We start from the raw sequence: 26,045 nt of genomic DNA, 5'->3' as shown, positions 1-26,045 counted from the left end.
CCACCATTAAAATGAAATTGGGCAGTGTGTGAAATTCAACTCCGTGTTCCACCATCTTTTTAAAGCTTTTGAGAAAGCGTTAATCGGAATTATAGCATTATACAGAAGGGAACTAGGCTATAGATTATACTATAGACTAGACTATAGACTAGACTATAGACTAGACTATAGACTAGACTATAGACTAGACTATAGACTAGACTATAGACTAGACTATAGACTAGACTATAGACTAGACTATAGACTAGACTATAGACTAGACTATATACTAGTCTTTTAGGTCTGAATCTGTGGGCTTGACTATAGTCTACAGATCAGACTATAGTCTGGTCTATAGACCAGACTTTATAATATACAGACTAAACTATAGACCAGACCATAGACTAGACTATAGACTAGACTATAGACTAGACTATAGACTAGACTATAGACTAGACTATAGACTAGACTATAGACTAGACTATAGACTAGACTATAGACTAGACTATAGACTAGACTATAGACTAGACTATAGACTAGACTATAGACTAGACTATAGACTAGACTATAGACTAGACTATAGAATAGACTATAGACTAGACTATAGACTAGACTATAGACTAGACTATAGACTAGACTATAGACTAGACTATAGACTAGACTATAGACTAGACTATAGACTAGACTAATGACTAGACTATAAACTAGACTATAGACTAGACTATAGACTAGACTATAGACTAGACTATAGACTAGACTATAGACTAGACTATAGACTAGACTATAGACTAGACTATAGACTAGACTATAGACTAGACTATAGACTAGACTATAGACTAGACTATAGACTAGACTATAGACTAGACTATAGACTAGACTATAGACTAGACTATAGACTAGACTATAGACTAGACTATAGACTAGACTATAGACTAGACTATAGACTAGACTATAGACTAGACTATAGACTAGACTATAGACTAGACTATAGTCTAGACTATAGACTAGACTATAGACTAGACTATAGACTAGACTATAGTCTAGACTATAGACTAGACTATAGACTAGACTATAGACTAGACTATAGACTAGACTATAGACTAGACTATAGACTAGACTATAGACTAGACTATAGACTAGACTATAGACTAGACTATAGACTAGACTATAGACTGGACTATGGACTAGACTATAGACTAGACCATAGACTAGACTAAAGACTAGACTATAGACTAGACTGTAGTCTAGACTATAGACTAGACCATAGACTAGACTATAGACTAGACTATAGACTAGACCATAGACTAGACCATAGACTAGACTATAGACTAGACTATAGACTAGACTAGACTATAGACTAGACTATAGACTAGACTATAGACTAGACTATAGACTAGACTATAGACTAGACTAGACTATAGACTAGACTATAGACTAGACTAGACTATAGACTAGACTATAAACTAGACTATAGACTAGACTATAGACTAGACTATAGACTAGACTATAGACTAGACTATAGACTAGACTATAGACTAGACTATAGACTATAGACTAGACTATAGACTAGACTATAGACTAGACTATAGACTAGACTATAGACTAGACTATAGACTAGACTATAGACTAGACTATAGACTACTATAGACTAGACTATAGACTAGACTATAGACTAGACTATAGACTAGACTATAGACTAGACTATAGACTAGACTATAGACTAGACTATAGACTAGACTATAGACTAGACTATAGACTAGACTATAGACTAGACTATAGACTATACTATAGACTATACTATAGACTAGACTATAGACTAGACTATAGCTAGACTATAGACTTAGACTATAGACTACTATAGCACTAGACTATAGACTAGACTATAGACTAGGACTATAGACTACTAGCCTACTATAGACTAGACATAGACTACTATAGACTAGACTATAGACTAGACTATAGACTAGACTATAGACTAGACTATAGACTAGACTATAGACTAGACTATAGACTAGACTATAGACTAGACTATAGACTACACTATAGACTAGACTCATAGACTAGACTATAGACAGACTATAGACTAGACTATAGACTAGACTATAGACTAGACTAGACTAGACTATAGACTAGACTATAGACTAGACTATAGACTTAGACTATAGACTAGACTATAGACTACACTATAGACTAGACTATAGACTACACTAAAGACTAGACTATAGCCTACATAGACTAGACTATAGACTAGACTAATAGACTAGACTATAGACTAGACTATAGACTAGACTATAGACTAGGACTATAGACTAGACTATAGACTAGACTAGACTAGACTATAGACTAGACTATAGACTAGACTATAGACTAGACTATAGACTAGACTATAGACTAGACTATAGACTAGACTATAGACTAAGCTATAGACTAGACTATATGTATAGACTAGGCTATAGTCTAGTCTATAATCCAGACTATAGTCTAGTCTATAATCCAGACTATAGTCTAGTCTATAGTCCAGACTATAGTCTAGTCTATAGTCCAGACTATAGTCTAGTCTATAGTCCAGACTATAGTCTAGTTTATAGTCCAGACTATAGTCTAGTTTATAGTCCAGACTATAGTCTAGTTATATTCCAGACTATACTTTAGTCTATAGTCTAGTCTTTAGTCTATAATCAGAAATTGTTTCAGAAACGTAAAGAAAAAAATTGAAATAGATTTACAGTATATTCCAAATATCGGCTAACTTCAAATCGATCAATGTTCATGGTTCATCATTCTCTCTCTAACAATCCAACTTTGCTGATCCCGAAAAGAAACAAGAGGAAAATAATGAGTAAAAGAACAAACGTTTGAGTGTGTGTTACATGACAGTGAGAAATAAAAACAAATGTATAAAATTGTACAAGAACAAGTGGAAAATAAATACAAAAAAATATGATCGCTCCAAAACAATGACCATTGTTGTAGTCAGTCGATCAGTTGTTGTTGTTATTGTATTGAAAGTTGTGTATCTGAGAACTACGAGTACACACAGTGGTACACAGATACAAATACATATACGTAGAAAATAAAAGTACTTTTAGTGTAACAGTGATGGGTAAAGTATTGAGTTGAGAATAATGAACGGATTATAATGTCTAGCGGATCGTAATTCTTATGAAATTTTATTCCTTATTAATAAAATATTTTAAGGGAAATCCTCGTCTACGGTTTTAGAATCGAACCACTGCCATTTCTGTATTTTAGAGTAATCAGTATACATAGATCCTATAAAAGTCTTCAATTGATAGATATGAGATCGGTACGGAAATATATATCTGTGTTAAAGAATACTTTTGAAATGTCGTGTAGAGTATCAGTCCTAAAACCTAAGCTAATTTCGTAACCGATTTGTAATCCTATAGAACGTCATATTGGTCAGACAGTCTAAAGGAAATCTTTTCGTTTATGTGGTTGTAATTTTGCCATTACCCTTCCAGTGTTTTAGATTCATCAGTAGAAGGATCGATTCCATCTCAATTGATTCATTTAAGATCGGTACGAAAATCAATGTTAAAGAACGGGAAGTCGAATATACAACCTTAATCAATTTGTAATCTATAGAAGATCACATTGGTGCGACAGTTTAAAGGAAATCCTTGTGTTTATGTATTTATAATTTAGCCTCCGATCTTTCCGTGCTATGGAGTCTTCAGTAAAGATCCTATAAGAGTTTCTTCAGGTAGGATTGATTCTATATCAATACAGAATGGTTTCTGAAATGTTGTAGTCAATATTGTCTAGAGTTTCTCCAAAGTTATCGGCTACGGTTACGTATTGAGTTCTATTCTATTCCCTTGAAAGGTTCTACTTTAACGATTAGATCGCTGGATATTATAAGAGATCTGTCATCAGTATAGATCTTATAGGAGTTCTTATAATTCATACGAGATTGTTCTGCTATCAATTTTATATCGTTTTATATTAAATTCATAATTGTGAAAAGCACAATTTATATCGTTATTATAAGAGGTCCGTCATCCGTATAGATGATATTGGAGCTTTTATGAATTTAGAATTGATTCCATATCAATTGATTCCTACGATATCCATACGTATTGACCTGTATTAAAGAATGGTTTCTGCGATGTTGTAGTCAATGTTGCCTAGAGATTTTCCAAGATTATAGAGTACGGTTACGTATTCGTATTGAGTTCTATTCCCGTATAATTGTAGAGTTAAGAGAACTTTATTTAAGCATTAGCTCAACTGGTAGCAAATTCATAATTACGAAAATGACTTTAAAGTAAAGCACCTGTTATTAGAAGAGATCCGTCATCATTATAGATCCATTAGGAGTTCTTATGATTCATACGTGATCGATACGGACTTATCTCTGCTGAGATCACTTTTTTTTTATATCATTAGATCGTTCTATAGCAATTTTATAAATGTGAAAAGCACCATTGATATCGTTAATATAGAAGGTCCATATCGATCGTGAGTTCTATTCCCGTAAGATTGCGTATAATTGTAGAGTTGAAAGCACTTTTATTCATAATTGAGATCTTCACTTTTATTCATACGAGATCGATCTATTCCCCTAATATTACGTATAACTGTAGGTTTGAGAACACTTTCTTTAAATATTAGAACGATAGATATAGACTTAACAATTCTTTAGATTCAAAACTTTTTATATTTAGAACCCTTTCAGACACTTTGAAAGAGTACCAAAAAATGTACTCAAATATCACAACCATCACTGTTTAAGTTTCAATGCGTTTGAGATACAAAAAAAAAACTCATCCACACACTACATGGATAAACAAACAACAAATAGATCGAACCGATCAATAGAATATACGAGTATTTATTGAGTATAAACGACGAGTATTGAAATAACAAACAATACCGTAGTACATCATCAGTAGCAGCAGCAGGCAGAAAGTAACAATAGTAGAGTACTATTTAGTTAGCAGTAGTATTAGTAGTAGTAATATTTAGTAGTTTCATATTATAGTATTAGTAAGTAATAGAGTAAAAACGACTATATAATCTCAGTCATATCAAGAGCTTTGCGAGTGATGCACGGATTGCAATTTATTAAACGGATAAATAAAATTTATAAAAGATTTTTTTTTCTTAAACCTATAATAAACAAAATCAAACTAAATTTTATATAAAAAAATAAAACGCAAAATATTAAAAATAATTTAAAAAGAAAGTGGAAAATTATTAAATATATATTAAAGCAAAAAGTGCAAAAATATTTTAGGAAATTTTTAAGAATAACCAGAAGATTTTTTTACTAATTTTGTGGTATAAAAGTGTGTGAATTTAAAAAAAAAAATATACTCGTTTAGAGTATTTACACTCATAAAAAAACCAGTTTCTTGGAGTTGTGTTTGTCAAATTTTGGATTTTGCAGGCCTGGTTTAAAGTATTGAAATCAACTGTGAAGAGTGAAACATAAAAAAAAAGAATCTTAAGTTAATTAATTTAAATAATTAAACAAGTTGAGCAAGAGGCAAAAGGAAATATTTTTATAAATAACAATTAAAAGCAATTAACACGCATATTCGCACGTTTTCACAGTTACGGATTTAGTTTGGGATTTTTAAAAGATTGAGCAGTTTGAGTATATCAAAAGGAATTTGTTTATAAAAACATTATTATTATTATTATATTGTTGTTATTTTTTATCACACCCTACAACTTAAACCTCTGATTACACCCGCCAGCACCAGTACAACCCACAAATTCAGACTGATCGGCAGCAACAACAACAACAATAAGAAAAAATAAACAAAATTGTGTGGAATATATACAATATATATATACAAAATCAAGAAGAATATAATTTCTAGTTAATTGCACATTAATAACGCGCACACACTTGATATCAAGTGGTATTGTTTGGAATTATAACGACGACTACGATCACTACACACGTTCTCACTCTGGAGAACATCAAGCAGAGAGTAAACTACTGACCGGTGTAAGTAGAGAGAGAGCGAGCGAGAAAACCAGCAATTTCCAAAGAAGTGTGGCAAGTTGCCACTACCAGCAGTTGCAGCACCATCACTTCTAACCAGCCGGCCTTTGGTCTGGTCTAAGTATATTTAAATTTGTTTATAATCACCACATTCGATATGTATTTTATGTGATTAGGAGCATTTTTCATCAGTGGAACGTGAGCAGCATTTAAAGAAAAACTAAATTTATTGAAAACAAAAATAAATGATTACTTTTTCCAGCGCGTTCTATACAAAACACTACACCTTAGAACAACAGTAAATAGTTGAAATTATTTAAATGTAAACAAACATCAATCCTCGAACTCATCAAGCGCCAATCTAAAAGAAAAAGAATCTCTCACTTTACGATCATTATTGCTACTCAACAACGACTATTCGCACTCTAGAGATAAAATCGTTTAAAAAATTACTTAAGAAATAAAATTCCAAAAACTACTGCTCCTCAAAAAAATACTCGTTCCCCTTTACATTTCTCGACTGCATGCATGTTTATTTTATTTGTAATTCATGTAATTAAAAATTAAACAACCTAAACCATCAATTTGCAATTAAATCAACAGTGCGTTATAAAAGTAAACAACCCAAGCAATCAGCATACAACATGTTTTTCTACAGCAAACTAACAGCACAATTCTGTATTGCTTTAACTACTTCTACCCGCTTATTATGTTTAATCGTTTTAACAGTTTTCCTTAGCTGTTTGATCCCTTATAATCCGTCCAGTATTTTGGTTAGTGCCAGTCAATCGGGTATTTATGTTGATAATGGTCACGATCAAACAATAATGCATCGTGCCTTGGATGAGGAGGAAAAGGTGGCGGCTTCATATGAAATTTTGGAATTTTTGGGTTTACCCGAACGTCCGCGAAGGAAACATAGTCATTTGTCGTTGAGGTAAGTTGAGGCGAAAGTTTAGAGTTTTATTATTTGTTTTGTTTTTAGAACTGAACTTGAATTGAACTAGAACAGAACTAGAAAAGAACTAGAAAAGAACTAGAACAGAACTAGAACAGAACTAGAACAGAACTAGAACAGAACTAGAACAGAACTAGAACAGAACTAGAACAGAACTAGAACAGAACTAGAACAGAACTAGAACAGAACTAGAACAGAACTAGAACAGAACTAGAACAGAACTAGAACAGAACTAGAACAGAACTAGAACAGAACTAGAACAGAACTAGAGCAGAACTAGAACAGAACTGAACAAGAACAGAACTAGAACTGAACTAGAACTGAACTAGAACTGAACTAGAACTGAACTAGAACTAGAACTGAACTAGAACTGATCTAAAACTGAACTAGAACTGAACTAGAACTGAAATAGAACTGAACTAGAAATGAAATAGAAATGAACTAGAACTGAACTAGAACTGAACTAGAACTAAACTAGAACTGAACTAGAACTGAACTAGAACTGAACTAGAACTGAACTAGAACTGAACTAGAACTGAACTAGAACTGAACTAGAACTGAACTAGAACTGAACTAGAACTGAACTAGAACTGAACTAGAACTGAACTAGAACTGAACTAGAACTGAACTAGAGCTGAACTAGAACTGAACTAGAACTGAACTAGAACTGAACTAGAACTGAACTAGAACTGAACTAGAACTGAACTAGAACTGAACTAGAACTGAACTAGAACTGAACTAGAACTGAACTAGAACTGAACTAGAACTGAACTAGAACTGAACTAGAACTGAACTAGAACTGAACTAGAACTGAACTAGAACTGAACTAGAACTGAACTAGAACTGAACTAGAACTGAACTAGAACTGAACTAGAACTGAACTAGAACCGAACTAGAACTGAACTAGAACTGAACTAGAACTGAACTAGAACTGAACTAGAACAGAACTAGAACAGAACTAGAACAGAACTAGAACTGAACTAGAACTGAACTAGAACAGAACTAGAACAGAACTAGAACAAAACTAGAACAAAACTAGAATAGAACTAGAACAGAACTGTAGTAGAACTGAACTGGAACTGAACGGATCATGTGGGCCTAAGTATGTCAGAGCCCTGAGCTTATTGTTTACAACTTTGCTTTTGAAATCAATACTAGTCCGTAAGGATTCGTACCAACATGCTAAGGGGTTCGTGAATTCTAACGTCAATGATAGCTAACGATCTAAAATCTTACAGTTTGAAAACAAACGATCAAAATCTCTTAGGCGTTGGACAAAGGGTTTCTCAGTGATGAGTACCGTAGCCATTTCTGTTTAACTTCCAAGTCTTTGAACTCTCAGAGACTTGAAAAAGAGTGGAAGTAAAAATTTATATAGACGTACATACATATGTAGAAACTCTTGTCAGTCAGTAGTGTGTAGCTAAACTGAATGACATTTGTAGAAAAGTTCGAAAGATCTACACCGTGGAAAACAGGCATTTGCCGGACCGTTTTAAATTTGCACTTATATTGTAGACAAAATCCTATCGATACTTCACCACATCACGTCAGTTCATATACATCCTCCTAAGGAAGATGTTAATATACAACCAATCCAGAAAAATGCACCTATGCCCCTATGAGACCTGGTGTTCGCTTCTTTTCCAGTGGTTATGGTGGGAATCGAACCCACCATCTCCGTATTGATAGACTAGATCGTTGCCCACTAGCTTACAGAGGGACCATCAATTGTGGATTGGTTTCACCCCATATGTTTTTCAAAAAATGAGTTTCATTTAGCGAAAGCATTGGATCACTTCGATCTATCGATTATTGATATTCTCGTTCTTATTTATAAAATGTTTGCTTAAATTTGCTCATGATGACAGATATTTTAATTCGGTTCTTATTCGTTCACCTAAATGATCATTGAAAAGAATTGTGAAATTTTTTGGTAAAGTTTATGTGTAAATACCATTTTTTCTAACAAGATCATTTTACTTAACTGTTTAACACCATTTGACATGTTATCTGATACAAAAACGAAATACAAAATTTATTTAAAAAATTTGATTCGTAGACAAAATGGAGCCTTTTGAGTTTAAAGCAAAATTATGTTAAACAACAAATATAATGTTTAATATTCAAAGCATATAAGCCATGACATTAATACAATGTTATAAACATTTTATTAAAAGAATTTTTGTTATTATTAACCTGATACTTTGAATTTTTTTTTATAAAAAGTGTTAAAATATTTACTTGTATTTAACAAAATTTTATAAAATTTAATATTTGCTTATTCTTATGCATAATTATTTAAACATATATTAATTTTATAGAAAATCAGCACCACAATTTCTTCTGGATGTTTATCATCGCCTCAAAGAAGAGGAAAATAATGATGAACCAGCGCCTTTGGTGCGCTCAAAACGTGATCTACAGGAACAGGAAAACTTTATAACCGATCTCGATAAGAAAGCCATTGATCAAAGTGATATTATAATGACATTTTTAAATAAAAGTAAGTAAAAAGTAACAAAAATTGTTAAACCAGTTTATCCAAATCTATCATATCATAATTGTTCATCATATTCGAGACGTTTTGAACTAGTTCAAGACGAATTAGAATTGAACTAAAACTAGAACTGAACTAGAACTGAACTAGAACTGAACTAGAACTGAACTAGAACTGAACTAGAACTAAAGTAGAACTGAACTAGAACTGAACTAGAACTGAACTAGAACTGAACTAGAACTGAACTAGAACTGAACTAAAACTGAACTAGAACTCAACTGGAACTGAACTAGAACTAAACTGGAACTGAAATAGAACTGAACTAGAACTGAACTAGTACTGAACTAATACTTAACTAGTGCTGAACTAGATCTGAACTAAAACGGAACTAAACGGAACTAGAACTGAACTAGAAATTAAGTAGAACTGGACTAGATCTGAACTAGAACTGAACTAGAACTGAACTAGAACTGAACTAGAACTGAACTAGAACTGAACTAGAACTGAACTAGAACTGAACTAGAACTGAACTAGAACTGAACTAGAACTGAACTAGAACTGAACTAGAACTGAACTAGAACTGAACTAGAACTGAACTAGAACTGAACTAGAACTGAACTAGAACTGAACTAGAACTGAACTAGAACTGAACTAGAACTGAACTAGAACTGAACTAGAACTGAACTAGAACTGAACTAGTACTGAACTAATACTTAACTAGTGCTGAACTAGATCTGAACTAAAACGGAACTAAACGGAACTAGAACTGAACTAGAAATTAAGTAGAACTGGACTAGAACTGAACTAGAACTGAACTAGAACTGAACTAGAACTGAACTAGAACTGAACTAGAACTGAACTAGAACTGAACTAGAACTGAACTAGAACTGAACTAGAACTGAACTAGAACTGAACTAGAACTGAACTAGAACTGAACTAGAACTGAACTAGAACTGAACTAGAATTAGAACTGAACTAGAACTGAACTAGAACTGAACTAGAACTTAACTAGAACTGAACTAGAACTGAACTAGAACTGAACTAGAACTGAACTAGAACTGAACTAGAACTGAACTAGAACAGAACTAGATCTGACCTAGAACTGAACTACACCATTTACAGTTGTATTTCAGAATTTTCTAGTTCTATTTCAGAAATTTCCATTTATATTTCAGAATTTTCCAATTATGTTTCAAAAATTTCTAATTATATTTCAGAAATTTCCAATTATATATCAAAATATTCCAATTATATTTCCGAATTGTTTTTAATATTTCAGAAATTTCTACTTATATTTCAGAAATTTCTAATTATATTTCAGAAATTTCCATTTATGTTTCAGAAATTCCTAATTATATTTCAGAAATTTCTAATTATATATCAGAAAATTCCAATTATATATCAGAAAATTCTAATTGTATTTCAGAATTGTTTTTGATATTTCAGAAATTTCTAATTATATTTCAGAAATTTCCAATTATGTTTCAGAAATTTCTAATTATATTTCAGAAATTTCTAATTATATATCAGAAAATTCTAATAATATATCAGAAGTTTCCAATTGTATTTCAGAATTTTCAAATTGTATTTCAGAAATTTCAAATTGTATTTCAGAAGTTTCCAGTTGTATTTCAGAATTTTCAAATTGTATTTCAAAAAATTCCAATTGTATTTCAGAAATTATATTTTTATACAAAAATATTTATGTAACATTGTATGTAGTAATTTTAGGACGAATAATCTACATATATTTTAATTTTGAAATGTATATGGATACATAGTTCTGTTCTGCTTTATAATTTTTTATTACTGCTTATTACTTATTTATACATAAATTATATATCGAAAATAAAATACGAATCGTTAATATTTTATAAATACATGTGTTCAATTCAATATAAGTCGTAGTTAAACAACTCCGGAATTTGAGTTTAAACACTATTCAAATGGACAAAGGGGAGATTGTAGTTGGTAAGACATGAAAAATATTATCAATTGTAGGTTGTTTTATAGACCTAAAATAACTACATACAATGTTACATAAATATTTTTGTATAAAAATATAATTTCTGAAATACAATTGGAATTTTTTGAAATACAATTTGAAAATTCTGAAATACAACTGAAAACTTCTGAAATACAATTTGAAATTTCTGAAATACAATTTGAAAATTCTGAAATACAATTGGAAACTTCTGATATATAATTAGAATTTTCTGATATATAATTAGAAATTTCTGAAATATAATTAGAAATTTCTGAAACATAATTGGAAATTTCTGAAATATAATTAGAAATTTCTGAAATATCAAAAACAATTCTGAAATACAATTAGAATTTTCTGATATATAATTAGAAATTTCTGATATATAATTGGAATTTTCTGATATATAATTAGAAATTTCTGAAATATAATTAGAAATTTCTGAAATATAAATGGAAATTTCTGAAATATAAGTGGACATTTATGAAATATAAGTAGAAATTTCTGAAATATTAAAAACAATTCTGAAATATAATTGGAATTTTCTGATATATAATTGGAAATTTCTGAAATATAATTAGAAATTTTTGAAACATAATTGGAAAATTCTGAAATATAAATGGAAATTTCTGAAATAGAACTAGAAAATTCTGAAATACAACTGTAAATGGTGTAGAACTTAACTAGAACTGAACTAGAACTGAACTAGAACTGAACTAGAACTGAACTAGAACTAGAACTGAACTAGAACTGATCTAAAACTGAACTAGAACTGAACTAGAACTGAACTAGAACTGAACTAGAACTGAACTAGAACTGAACTAGAACTGAACTAAAACTGAACTAGAACTGAACTAGAACTGAACTAGAACTGAACTAAAACTGAACTCGAACTTAACTTCATCTTTAGCTGGCGAACTATAATTGAAATTTCACTTTCACTTTTCCTCGTGACCTCATTTGGAATATCCTTGCACTAATAGCTCACAAATCATTTTATATCATTAATGATAATGACTCAATTATGGTCAGTAAAACAATGATCATAAAACTAGCAAAAAAAAGAAGATAAAGCAAACTGAAAAAAATAAATACTAAATGGTTTAGGCGCCTTTTTTTTGTTTGAGTCACGATATTTATGATTCTGATTCCTTCTACTACCTGTGTAGCTGAACAAGCAATACTATTCCAAGAAGGAAGGAACACACACATGCGCATTAAAATAAAATAAAAAGGAAAAGAACTCATTTTAAGCACAGCTTGAACCAGTTTAAATGTTGTGTTTCAAAAACAGACTGATTGTCTGTAAAGACGTTCGTTCAAAAGACCGCCTACTCTCGTCCAGGTTTTGTGCTGTACATTTTTTATTGTTCTTTATTGTTTTTAAAAGCTGGCGCTTTAAAGAAATAAACATATTTCTTCATTTCCTTTTAAGATTACTAAGCATTTTTTCTCGTTCCTTTTTATTAAATTTTTTTAGACCACCACGTTGATGAGGTACGACATGAACATGGACGTCGTTTGTGGTTTGATGTTAGTGATGTACCCGACGATAATTACCTTATGATGGCTGAATTGCGCATTTATCAAAATCCCTCTCAGGGCAAATGGGCTACAACGGGCAAGGAATTTACCATTACCGTATATTCGATTGTTAAAACCAGTGGCCATGAGAGGGAATTGGAAGTTCTTTCCTCGATTAATACCACCGCTGACTATCAGGGTTGGTTGGAAATGAATGTTACCGAGGGCTTAAGTGCTTGGCTGCAGAATCCTAAAGATAATAGAGGCATCTATATAGGAGCTCATGCAGTTGCGAAACCCGATAGAGAAGTAAAACTTGATGATATTGGTTTGGTGCATCCCAAGGGAGATGATGAATATCAACCCTTTATGATTGGCTTTTTCCGGGGTCCCGAGGTGGGTTTTTGTTTTCTCTTTGACAGTTGAGAAATGTTTACTAATATGTTCTTTTTATTGCAGCTTATTAAAACTGTTAAACGTCATAGTCGGCAAAAGCGTAATACACATCCTCGTCGTCGCAAGAAGACCGATATTGTGAATCCGTTAATCGATGGTCCCAGTGAGAGTGTACGCAGCTGTCAAATGCAAACACTGTATATTGATTTTAAGGATTTGGGTTGGCGTGTAAGTAGTTTAACATGTATATATTCAAATCGAAACAAAAGTTAAGTGTAAAGGTCACACTTTGAAAGAGACTCACTATAGCGCTGATCCTATTGCGTCACCTAATATTAAATATAGACTAGGCCTTGACCATTAACCACTGCCTTCGCGTATCATTCCCATAAGATAATGGGGTATACTTCTCCCTATAGTATAATTTAATTATTAGGAAGAGCAATACATTTAGATGGGATAATCATAATCCCTTAATCTTTGTTAAGTCCGTTCTTGGACTTAAGACTAAGGTCCGTTCTACTGCACTGTCAGACAGTCTAGTAAATAGTACAAGTTCTGGTTTTTCAGAATTGATACTAAGATCACCATTAGTGATCCATATATATGTATGTATATTGCAGTATGAATCTATTTTTGGATTTCTACTGACTACAAAGATTAAAGACATGTAAAAACTAGATAAATTTCTAATGCAATGAAGTTTATCATTCCGAATTGTTAATCCGAAATCTAATTACCTTTTTCCTTCTTCATTTCAGGATTGGATTATAGCACCCGAAGGTTATGGCGCCTACTATTGCAGTGGTGAATGCAATTTCCCTCTCAATGCTCATATGAATGCTACCAATCATGCTATAGTCCAGACACTGGTACATCTATTGGAACCGAAAAAAGTACCCAAACCATGTTGTGCACCAACACGATTGGGTGCATTGCCCGTGCTCTATCATCTAAACGAAGAGAATGTTAATTTAAAGAAATATAAAAATATGATTGTTAAAAGTTGTGGTTGCCATTGAAACGAAAATTTATGTATGAAATTTAAGAAAAAACAAAATTGAGATTAAATAAAAATTGTAATTTTATATGTATGTGTGAAGACAGTTGAGTAAATTTATGGGTGGAGGGAGGTTGGGGTAGCAATTTGGAAGGCGAACAGAAATTTTTTTTTTTCAATTAATGTTAGAATTCAAAACTTTTAACGGGGAATGAAAATGCGACATCCTAAAAGTATGCTTTAGAAATATAGAAAAATACATATCTATTACTTGCACATTGGGACATGAACGATTTAATTGGAAAAAAATTATGGAAATAGTATAAGTACCTACATGTTAGATAGGTAGGTAGATAGACAGATAGATAGATAGATAGATAGATAGATAGATAGATAGATAGATAGATAGATAGATAGATAGATAGATAGATAGATAGATAGATAGATAGATAGATAGATAGACAATATAGATAGATAGATAGATAGATAGATAGATAGATAGATAGATAGATAGATAGATAGATAGATAGATAGATAGATAGATAGATAGATAGATAGATAGATAGATAGATAGATAAATAGATAGATAGATAAATAGATAATAGATAGATAGATAGATAGATAGATAGATAGATAGATAGATAGATAGATAGATAGATAGATAGATAGATAGATAGATAGATAGATAGATAGATAGATAGATAGATAGATAGATAGATAGATAGATAGATAGATAGATAGATAGATAGATAGATAGATAGATAGATAGATAGATAGATAGATAGATAGATAGATAAATAGATAGATAGATAGATAGATAATAGATAGATAGATAGATAGATAGATAGATAGATAGATAGATAGATAGATAGATAGATAGATAGATAGATAGATAGATAGATAGATAGATAGATAGATAGATAGATAGATAGATAGATAGATAGATAGATAGATAGATAGATAGATAGATAGATAGATAGATAGATAGATAGATAGAGATAGATAGATAGATAGATAGATAGATAGATAGATAGATAGATAGATAGATAGATAGCTAGATAGATAGATAGATAGATAGATAGATAGATAGATAGATAGTAGATAGATAGATAGATAGATATAGATAGATAGATAGATAGATAGATAGATAGATAGATAGAAGATAGATAGATAGATAGATAGATAGATAGTAGATAGATAGATAGATAGATAGATAGATAGTAGTGTAGTTAGTTAGTTAGTTAGTTAGTTAGTTAGTTAGTTAGTTAGTTAGTTAGTTAGTTAGTTAAGTTAGTAGTAGTTAGTTAGTTAGTTAGTTAAGTTAGTTAGGTTAGTTAGTTAGTTAGTAGTTAGTTAGTTAGTTAGTTAGTTAGTTAGTTAGTTAGTTAGTTAGTTTAGTTAGTTAGTTAGTTAGTTAGTTAGTTAGTTAGTTAGTTAGTTAGTTAGTTAGTTAGTTAGTTAGTTAGTTAGTTAGTTAGTTAGTTAGTTAGTTAGTTAGTTAGTTAGTTAGTTAGTTAGTTAGTTAGTTAGTTAGTTAGTTAGTTAGTAGTTAGTTAGTTAGTTAGTTAGTTAGTTAGTTAGTTAGTAGTTAGTTAGTTAGTTAGTTTAGTTAGTTAGTTAGTTAGTTAGTTAGTTAGTTAGTTAGTTAGTTAGTTAGTTAGTTAGTTAGTAGTTAGTTAGTTAGTTAGTTAGTTAGTTAGTTAGTTAGTTAGTTAGTTAGTTAGTTAGTTAGTTAGTTAGTTAGTTAGTTAGTTAGTTAGTTAGTTAGTTAGTTAGTTAGTTAGTTAGTTAGTTAGTTAGTTAGTTAGTTAGTTAGTAGTTAGTTAGTTTAGTTAGTTAGTTAGTAGTCAGTTCGTAGTTAGCTTCAGTTAGTTAGTTAGTTAGTTAGTTAGTTAGTTAGTTAGTTAGTTAGTTAGTTAGTAGTTAGTTAGTTAGTTAGTTAGTTAGTTAGTTAGTTAGTTAGTTAGTTAGTTAGTTAGTTAGTTAGTTAGTTAGTTAGTTAGTTAGTTAGTTAGTTAGTTAGTTAGTTAGTTAGTTAGTTAGTTAGTTAGTTAGTTAGTTAGTTAGTTAGTTAGTTAGTTAGTTAGTAGTTAGTAGTTAGTTAGTTAGTAGTAGTAGTTAGTTAGTTAGTTAGTTAGTTAGTAGTTAGTAGTTAGTTAGTTAGTTAGTTAGTTAGTTAGTTAGTTAGTTAGTTAGTTAGTTAGTTAGTTAGTTAGTTAGTTAGTTAGTTAGTTAGTTAGTTAGTTAGTTAGGTTAGTTAGTTAGTTAGTTAGTTAGTTAGTTAGTTAGTTAGTTAGTTAGTTAGTTAGTTAGTTAGTTAGTTAGTTAGTTAGTTAGTTAGTAGTTAGTTAGTTAGTTAGTTAGTTAGTTAGTTAGTTAGTTAGTTAGTTAGTTAGTTAGTTAGTTAGTTAGTTAGTAGTTAGTTAGTTAGTTAGTTAGTTAGTTAGTTAGTTAGTTAGTTAGTTAGTTAGTTAGTTAGTTAGTTAGTTAGTTAGTTAGTTAGTAGTTAGTTAGTTAGTTAGTTAGTAGTTAGTTAGTAGTTAGTTAGTTAGTTAGTAGTTAGTAGTTAGTTAGTAGTAGTTAGTTAGTTAGTTAGTTAGTTAGTTAGTTAGTTAGTTAGTTAGTTAGTTAGTTAGTTAGTTAGTTAGTTAGTTAGTTAGTTAGTTAGTTAGTTAGTTAGTTAGTTAGTTAGTTAGTTAGTTAGTTAGTTAGTTAGTTAGTTAGTTAGTTAGTTAGTTAGTTAGTTAGTTAGTTAGTTAGTTAGTTAGTAGTTAGTTAGTTAGTAGTTAGTTAGTTAGTTAGTTAGTTAGTTAGTTAGTTAGTTAGTTAGTTAGTTAGTTAGTTAGTTAGTTAGTTAGTTAGTTAGTTAGTTAGTTAGTTAGTTAGTTAGTTAGTTAGTTAGTTAGTTAGTTAGTTAGTTAGTTAGTTAGTTAGTTAGTTAGTTAGTTAGTTAGTTAGTTAGTTAGTTAGTTAGTTAGTTAGTTAGTTAGTAGTTAGTTAGTTAGTTAGTTAGTTAGTTAGTTAGTTAGTTAGTTAGTTAGTTAGTTAGTTAGTTAGTTAGTTAGTTAGTTAGTTAGTTAGTTAGTTAGTTAGTTAGTTAGTTAGTAGTTAGTTAGTTAGTTAGTTAGTTAGTTAGTTAGTTAGTTAGTTAGTTAGTTAGTTAGTTAGTTAGTTAGTTAGTTAGTTAGTTAGTTAGTTAGTTAGTTAGTTAGTTAGTTAGTTAGTTAGTTAGTTAGTTAGTTAGTTAGTTAGTTAGTTAGTTAGTTAGTTAGTTAGTTAGTTAGTTAGTTAGTTAGTTAGTTAGTTAGTTAGTTAGTTAGTTAGTTAGTTAGTTAGTTAGTTAGTTAGTTAGTTAGTTAGTTAGTTAGTTAGTTAGTTAGTTAGTTAGTTAGTTAGTTAGTTAGTTAGTTAGTTAGTTAGTTAGTTAGTTAGTTAGTTAGTTAGTTAGTTAGTTAGTTAGTTAGTTAGTTAGTTAGTTAGTTAGTTAGTTAGTTAGTTAGTTAGTAGTTAGTTAGTTAGTTAGTTAGTTAGTTAGTTAGTTAGTTAGTTAGTTAGTTAGTTAGTTAGTTAGTTAGTAGTTAGTTAGTTAGTTAGTTAGTTAGTTAGTTAGTTAGTTAGTTAGTTAGTTAGTTAGTTAGTTAGTTAGTTAGTTAGTTAGTTAGTAGTTAGTTAGTTAGTTAGTTAGTTAGTTAGTTAGTTAGTTAGTTAGTTAGTTAGTTAGTTAGTTAGTTAGTTAGTTAGTTAGTTAGTTAGTTAGTTAGTTAGTTAGTTAGTTAGTTAGTTAGTTAGTTAGTTAGTTAGTTAGTTAGTTAGTTAGTTAGTTAGTTAGTTAGTTAGTTAGTTAGTTAGTTAGTTAGTTAGTAGTAGTTAGTTAGTTAGTTAGTTAGTAGTAGTTAGTTAGTTTAGTTAGTAGTAGTTAGTTAGTTAGTTAGTTAGTTAGTTAGTTAGTAGTAGTTAGTTAGTTAGTTAGTTAGTTAGTTAGTAGTTAGTTAGTTAGTTAGTTAGTTAGTAGTTAGTTAGTTAGTTAGTAGTTAGTTAGTTAGTTAGTTAGTTAGTTAGTTAGTTAGTTAGTTAGTTAGTTAGTTAGTTAGTTAGTTAGTTAGTAGTTAGTTAGTTAGTTAGTTAGTTAGTTAGTTAGTTAGTTAGTTAGTAGTTAGTAGTTAGTTAGTTAGTTAGTTAGTTAGTTAGTTAGTTAGTTAGTAGTTAGTTAGTAGTTAGTTAGTTAGTTAGTTAGTTAGTTAGTAGTTAGTTAGTTAGTTAGTTAGTTAGTTAGTTAGTTAGTAGTAGTTAGTTAGTTAGTTAGTTAGTTAGTTAGTTAGTTAGTTAGTTAGTTAGTTAGTTAGTTAGTTTAGTTAGTTAGTTAGTTAGTTAGTTAGTTAGTTAGTTAGTTAGTTAGTTAGTTAGTTAGTTAGTTAGTTAGTTAGTTAGTAGTTAGTTAGTTAGTTAGTTAGTTAGTTAGTTAGTTAGTTAGTTAGTTAGTTAGTAGTTAGTTAGTTAGTTAGTTAGTTAGTTAGTTAGTTAGTTAGTTAGTTAGTTAGTTAGTTAGTTAGTTAGTTAGTTAGTTAGTTAGTTAGTTAGTTAGTTAGTTAGTTAGTTAGTTAGTTAGTTAGTTAGTTAGTTAGTTAGTTAGTTAGTTAGTTAGTTAGTTAGTTAGTTAGTTAGTTAGTTAGTTAGTTTTAGCTCCTGGGTTGCAGTTTCAGATGGAGGTCTAACAATATAAGTTCGTTGGACTTCATTGCTTGTGGTTTGCTGTTTCAGATGGCGGTCTAATGATATACATGGAAGTGTAGGTTCGTTCGACTCATGTCAACAATTATTTCTTATTTATGAAGGATCTTTAGGTGCTAAAAGCTCGTAAACTATCAACAGTTGTGGGTGCATTGTAATTTAAGGGCTTCTGCTGCTCAATAGTTCATTAAGTCAACATATGTTGAATCACTTGACCATTACCAATTTTTTAAATCTTTACCATGTGCCATATTTTATGCAACAGTTATTTTAAAAATATGTTTACATTTTTCATTTACCAAATTTCTTTCTTACGTATTTCACATAACAAGTACTTGAAGGGTGGCTACTAAAAGCTAGTTATTCTTAATTTATCACCCAATAGCTTTTGTGTAATGTTTTTTTTTTCATTTTAGCCATATTCCTTCATGAACATTTTAAGCTCAAGACAATGAATTCATTCAAATTAAGTCAAGTACCGGCAAAACAAAACTTACTTGTTTCTAAATATTCAAGTACATTTCAACTTGTTGGTTGGTTATTATATAGTTGAACGATGTAATTGTTTATTTTTTTGAGGAATTAAAATGAGGGTGTATGATTATGACATTTAAATAATAGAAATCCGAATTTCTTCTTAAAGCTTTTAAACAATAAGATGAAAACAAAGAAACAAAATTTTGCTAACTTAAGGGTTTAAGTATCTCACTTAATGACCTAAGTCCAGATCAGTATATATATTTCATAAATGTTATTTAGTTTTAAATTGTATTTCTAGGCAGATAAAGTCGTTCAATTGGTGGATAAGGTGGGAAATTTGTTTCAATTCCTACCTTCGAAAACCGCTTAAATTATCATTAAAGGGATTCTACTACATTATTATTTATTATATTATTGACAGCTAAGTAACAAGGGGTACATCCATTGCCATTGTGGTAAAAACTTTTGAAATAACCCTCGTATTTATTTTTTAAAAGCAATATATGTATGTAAGTTTATATGTATGTAAATTTGCCTAATACAAATAATTGATAAAGATTAAAATAAATAGAATTTTAAGAATGTACATATTTTTTTATAGCTGGACAAAGTCCACATTCTGCACTTGGTGTTACAGCTGGCTTGATGACACATACATACATTACTGCTAAATCTTTTAATGAGTAAAATCGGAATGAGATTATGAATAGTATTAGGAGTGTTTCCCTTTTCATTTTGTTTGAATTCAAAAGATTGGGGATAGGAATAATTGGAAAAAATTGATATACATAAATAGTTTCTCAATGTCTGGTCACTACAAAAATTATTTTAATTTGCCAGACGATAAGATAATAGACCTAGAATTTTATATCAATTTCAATTTATTTTGTCCGATAATCCCTTGAATCCAAAAAAGTATATTTCATGAAACCTTACAGACTTATCTATACATAAGACTATATACCAATTTATAGTCAAGACTATAGACTAATCTATAGTCAAGTCCATGGACTAATCTATAGTCATGTCTATAGACCAATCTGTAGTCAAGACTGTAGACTAATATATAGTCAAGATTATAGACTAATTTATAGTCAAAACTATAGACTAAACTATAGTCAAGACTATAAACTAATCTATAGTCAAGACTATAGACTAATCTATAGTCAAGACTAGACTAATCTATAGTCAAGACTATAGACTAATCTATAGTCAAGACTATAGACTAATCTATAGTCAAGACTATAGACTAATCTATAGTCAAGACTATAGACTAATCTATAGTCAAGACTATAGACTAATCTATAGTCAAGACTATAGACTAATCTATAGTCAAGACTATAGACTAATCTATAGTCAAGACTATAGACTAATCTATAGTCAAGACTATAGACTAATCTATAGTCAAGACTATAGACTAATCTATAGTCAAGACTATAGACTAATCTATAGTCAAGACTATAGACTAATCTATAGTCAAGACTATAGACTAATCTATAGTCAAGACTATAGACTAATCTATAGTCAAGACTATAGACTAATCTATAGTCAAGACTATAGACTAATCTATAGTCAAGACTATAGACTAATCTATAATCAAGACTATAGACTAATCTATAGTCAAGACTATAGACTAATCTATAGTCAAGACTATAGACTAATCTATAGTCAAGACTATAGACTAATCTATAATCAAGACTATAGACTAATCTATAATCAAGACTATAGACTAATCTATAGTCAAGACTATAGACTAATCTATAGTCAAGACTATAGACTAATCTATAGTCAAGACTATAGACTAATCTATAGTCAAGACTATAGACTAATCTATAGTCAAGACTATAGACTAATCTATAATCAAGACTATAGACTAATCTATAGTCAAGACTATAGACTAATCTATAGTCAAGACTATAGACTAATCTATAGTCAAGACTATAGACTAATCTATAGTCAAGACTATAGACTAATCTATAGTCAAGACTATAGACTAATCTATAGTCAAGACTATAGACTAATCTATAGTCAAGACTATAGACTAATCTATAGTCAAGACTATAGACTAATCTATAGTCAAGACTATAGACTAATCTATAGTCAAGACTATAGACTAATCTATAGTCAAGACTATAGACTAATCTATAGTCAAGAATATAGACTAATCTATAGTCAAGAATATAGACTAATCTATAGTCAAGACTATAGACTCATCTATAGTCAAGACTATAGACTAAACTAAAGTCAAGACTGTTGACTAATTTATAGTCAAGACTATAAACTAATCTATAGTCAAGACTATAGACTAATTTATAGACAATACTATAGACGAAACTATAGTCAAGACTATATACTAAAATATAGTCAAGACTATAGACTAATCTATAATCAAGACTATAGACTAATTTATAGCCAAGACTATAGGCTAATCTTTAGTCAAGACTTTAGACTAATTTATAGTCAAGACTATAGACTAATATATAGTCAAGACTATAAACTAATCTATAGTCGAGACTATAGACTAATTTATAGTCAAGACTATAGACTAATCTATAGTCAAGACTGTATACTAATCTATATTAAAGACTACAGACTACTCTATAGTCAAGACTATAGACTAATTTATAGTCAAGACTATATACTAAACTATAGTCAAGACTAAACACTAATCTATAGTCAAGACTAAACTATAGTCAAACTATAGACTAATCTATATTGAAGACTATAGACTACTCTATAGTCAAGACTATAGACTAGTTTATAGTCAAGACTATAGACTAGTTTATAGTCAAGACTATAGACTAATCTATAGTCAGGACTATAGACTAATCTATAGTCAGGACTATAGACTAATCTATAGTCAAGTCTATAGACTAATCTATAGTCAAGACTATATAGAATATAATAATATATAGTTAAGACTATAGACTAATCTATAGTCAAGACTATAGACTAATCTATAGTCAAGACTATAGACTAATCTATAGTCAAGATTATAGACTTATATATAGTCGAGACTATAGACTAATGTATAGTCAAGTCTAATCCATTATCAAGACTGTAAACTAATGTATAGTCAAGACTATATACTAATCTATAGTCAAGACTATAGAATAATATTCGACGAATCAAACCAACTTGTTAAGTGATAGATATCTTAAATCTGAAAAACTTTTAGATACAATCCTCAAAGATACTAAGCTTTACAGTCTTAAAGATTTTCATCTTAATTCTAATCTTTTTTTAAGGGCGTTACAAAATAAACTTGTTCACAATAAGCACGCAATAAACCTCTGGGAATAAATATAGAATATTTATTTATTTGATAAATATTTTGCAAAAAAAATCACACTTTTATATTATTTATTTTATAATCAGTTATTAAAAATTACACTGCGTGACATAAGCTATCTAACACTGTTATATATAAATATTTCCTCTTAATAACTGCTTTAAAATAAAACATTTATAAAACATTATTTTATTACAAAGTGATTTATCTGACCTGACAAAATCTACTCTACTACAATTAGTGTACCATACAGTGTAATATGTTCCAATTTGTTAAACAGTGTCTCATCCAACAGTTTACGTTGTTGGCATTTAAAAAATCATGTGAGACCTTCGTTAAATATACACAGTTTTTAATCTGTGTGTTATTTTTTTATAAATTCATTTACCTATGATCTTGTCGTTTTCGGTTGATTTATAAAAATAACACACAAACACAAAGTGAGTAAAATGAAAAACAACAAATATTAATTTTATTGTTTTTATAAATAATAATAATAATTCCAATTTTTTGTTAAATGTTTTTCAATGGACTTTGCTTTTATAAAGTAAATAATTATTTTAACATTTAGTCGATTTATTAAGTTGTGTTTAAAAGATTATAATTGAATATGGACAGTAATTAAAAAGTTAAAAGTTCTCATATTCCACCGTTAACAATTTCTCTTGAGCTTTCTCAACTATCGTTATAGGGAGGATCTCATCAAACGAGTTAAAGTTTAATTCAGGATCCGATCTTTTCCCTACTCTATTTCTTATTTTCATAAATGACCTGGACTATGAAAAAAATGGCATCAAAACCTAATTTCGATGAGAAAGAGAGGTGATCACAACCGATACTTTAGATTTTTATTGAGAACTAAAATTGATTGTCACTTTTCATACTCGGGGTTCTAGATTCATACATATTTATGTATATAGTATATTAAAAGTAAAGAAGAAGAGCTGAGTGATATAGTCAATTACTGTTGCATCGGCAGCCGATAGTACAATCCACTTCTAGGTCTCCTTCTTCCCTGCGGCATAATAACTTTATAAACCGGTCACATCTTGGTGTTATTGCTATCCGAGGGCATAGAAATGCTACTAGTCTTGTCGGGGGTATAAAGTAAAGAAGGCATTAGACTCCTCGGAATCTTTTGATTCGGGGTCTGACTGGAAAAGCACATAGTCGGCTCTAAGGAAGTTGCAGGAGGAGTAAATTGTATAAAAGACTGATATCTAAAGTTTATAAGTATTTTAGTTCAACAGTTATCAATGATACATTCCGGGAATGCATCCGTAGCCAACAGAACAATCCTCTCTAGGTCCCCTTCTTCCCCGCGGCATGCTAAACCGGCAACATCTTGGAGTTATTGCTATCCGGGGGCATAAAGGTGATACTAGTCTTGTCGGGGCTATAAACTAAATGGTTAATTAGACTCCTCTGACTGGAAAAGCAGATAGTCGGCTCTAAGGAAGTTGCAGGAGAAGAATCTAAATGAATAATATCTAAAGTTTATAATTATAAGTCTTTCGGTTCTGCTGCTGGCTCAACAGTTATCGATGATACATTCCGGGAATACATCGGCAGCCGATAGTACAATCCCCTTCTAGGTGCCCTTTTTTCTCGCTAACTTCATTAACCGGTCACATCTTGGTGTTATTGCTATCCGAGGGCATAGAGATGCTACTAGTCTTGTCGGGGATATAAACTAAAGGATTATTTAGACTCCTCAGAATCTTTTGATTCGGGGTCTGACCGGATAAGTAAATAGTCGGATCTAAGGAAGTCGCAGTGAATATTGTTTAAAAGACTTTCGGTTCTGCTGCCGGCTCAACAGTTATCGATGATACATTCTGGGAATACATTGGTAACCGATAGTACAATCCCATTCTAGGTGCTCCTCTTTCTCGCGGCATGCTAACTTGATTAACCGGTCACATCTTGGTGTTATTGCTATCCGAGGGCATAGAGGTGCTACTAGTCTTGTCGGGGCTATAAACTAAAGGATTATTTAGACTCCTCGGATGAGGAAACAGTCGGCTCTAAGGAAATCGCAGGGGGTGAATATTGTTTAAAATTGATTGTAGACATTGATAATTTAGATAAAAAAAGTTATTGTTTAAAATTGTAATTAAATTTATTATTTAGTATGTACTTCAATTATATCACAGTTTTCGTCTAAACTCTATTACTATGTTGGCATTTTAATAGGTCGAGTTTATAATTTTAAACGACTATAGTAATTAAACAGGTACAATTTAAAACTTTCAGCGATTTTTTTTGTTTATAATCATTGTGTGTGTGCATCTGTTTAAAAAAAAACTGATTTTAAAAATCTTTCGTTTTAATATTGCTTTTAATTAGTTTTAATAATTCTCAGTTGATGTTTTAAAAGTACATGACAGTAATAAGAATTATTATTACAAGCCTGAAAACAATCTAGACACGTATACTTAATTCCGGTTTTGTATACCCTACGATTTATATAGGGAAGTTAAGTTATTAGACGGAGTCTATTGGGAGTTCTTGAGAAGAAATACTTTCCAGGTTAACACCAAAAGATTTTAAAAAAGTTTAAAATTTTGTATTTGAAACTCTGTACAGCGTAACTAGTTAATTAGTTAGTTAGTTGGTTAGTTAGTTGGTTAGTTAGTTAGTTAGTTAGTTAGTTAGTTAGTTAGTTAGTTAGTTAGTTAGTTAGTTAGTTAGTTAGTTAGTTAGTTAGTTAGTTAGTAGTTAGTTAGTTAGTTAGTTAGTTAGTTAGTTAGTTAGTTAGTAGTTAGTTAGTTAGTTAGTTAGTTAGTTAGTTAGTTAGTTAGTTAGTTAGTTAGTTAGTTAGTAGTTAGTTAGTTAGTTAGTAGTTAGTTAGTTAGTTAGTTAGTTAGTTAGTTAGTTAGTTAGTTAGTTAGTTAGTTAGTTAGTTAGTTAGTTAGTTAGTTAGTTAGTTAGTTAGTTAGTTAGTTAGTTAGTTAGTTAGTTAGTTAGTTAGTTAGTTAGTTAGTTAGTTAGTTAGTTAGTTAGTTAGTTAGTTAGTTAGTTAGTTAGTTAGTTAGTTAGTTAGTTAGTTAGTTAGTTAGTTAGTTAGTTAGTTAGTTAGTTAGTTAGTTAGTTAGTTAGTTAGTTAGTTAGTTAGTTAGTTAGTTAGTTAGTTAGTTAGTTAGTTAGTTAGTTAGTTTTGTTTGTTTGTTCCTTCGTAGGACCTGATGTGCTCTCCTCTACCAAAGTATTATAATAAG

The 26,045-nt window shown here is 30.2% G+C and overlaps 1 protein-coding gene across 2 annotated transcripts; it reads left to right on the top strand.

The window, feature by feature from the left end:
* The first annotated feature begins 4,880 nt into the window (after nt 1-4,880).
* LOC119613270 (protein 60A) lies at nt 4,881-14,418 on the top strand. Of its 2 annotated transcripts, XM_037969265.1 has the most exons (6): nt 5,022-6,160; nt 6,225-6,899; nt 9,245-9,426; nt 12,885-13,324; nt 13,388-13,552; nt 14,086-14,413. In XM_037969265.1, exons 2-6 carry the CDS (start codon nt 6,607-6,609, stop codon nt 14,344-14,346), a joined length of 1,341 nt encoding a protein of 446 aa, XP_037825193.1. In that variant the 5' UTR covers nt 5,022-6,160; nt 6,225-6,606; the 3' UTR covers nt 14,347-14,413. The 2 variants fall into 2 exon arrangements, with proteins under 2 accessions (XP_037825192.1, XP_037825193.1); XM_037969264.1 differs by having other exon boundaries at nt 4,881-6,899; nt 14,086-14,418.
* Nucleotides 14,419-26,045: the final 11,627 nt, after the last annotated feature.

The sequence above is a fragment of the Lucilia sericata genome, unplaced genomic scaffold (genome assembly GCF_015586225.1).
Source record: "Lucilia sericata isolate MDLA Ls3-8-SP2 unplaced genomic scaffold, ASM1558622v1 Contig002038F_arrow, whole genome shotgun sequence".
Classification (NCBI taxonomy): Eukaryota; Metazoa; Arthropoda; class Insecta; order Diptera; family Calliphoridae; genus Lucilia; species Lucilia sericata.
Note: the sequence above shows the minus strand (reverse complement) of the source record. Positions and strands in the feature narration are given on the sequence as shown.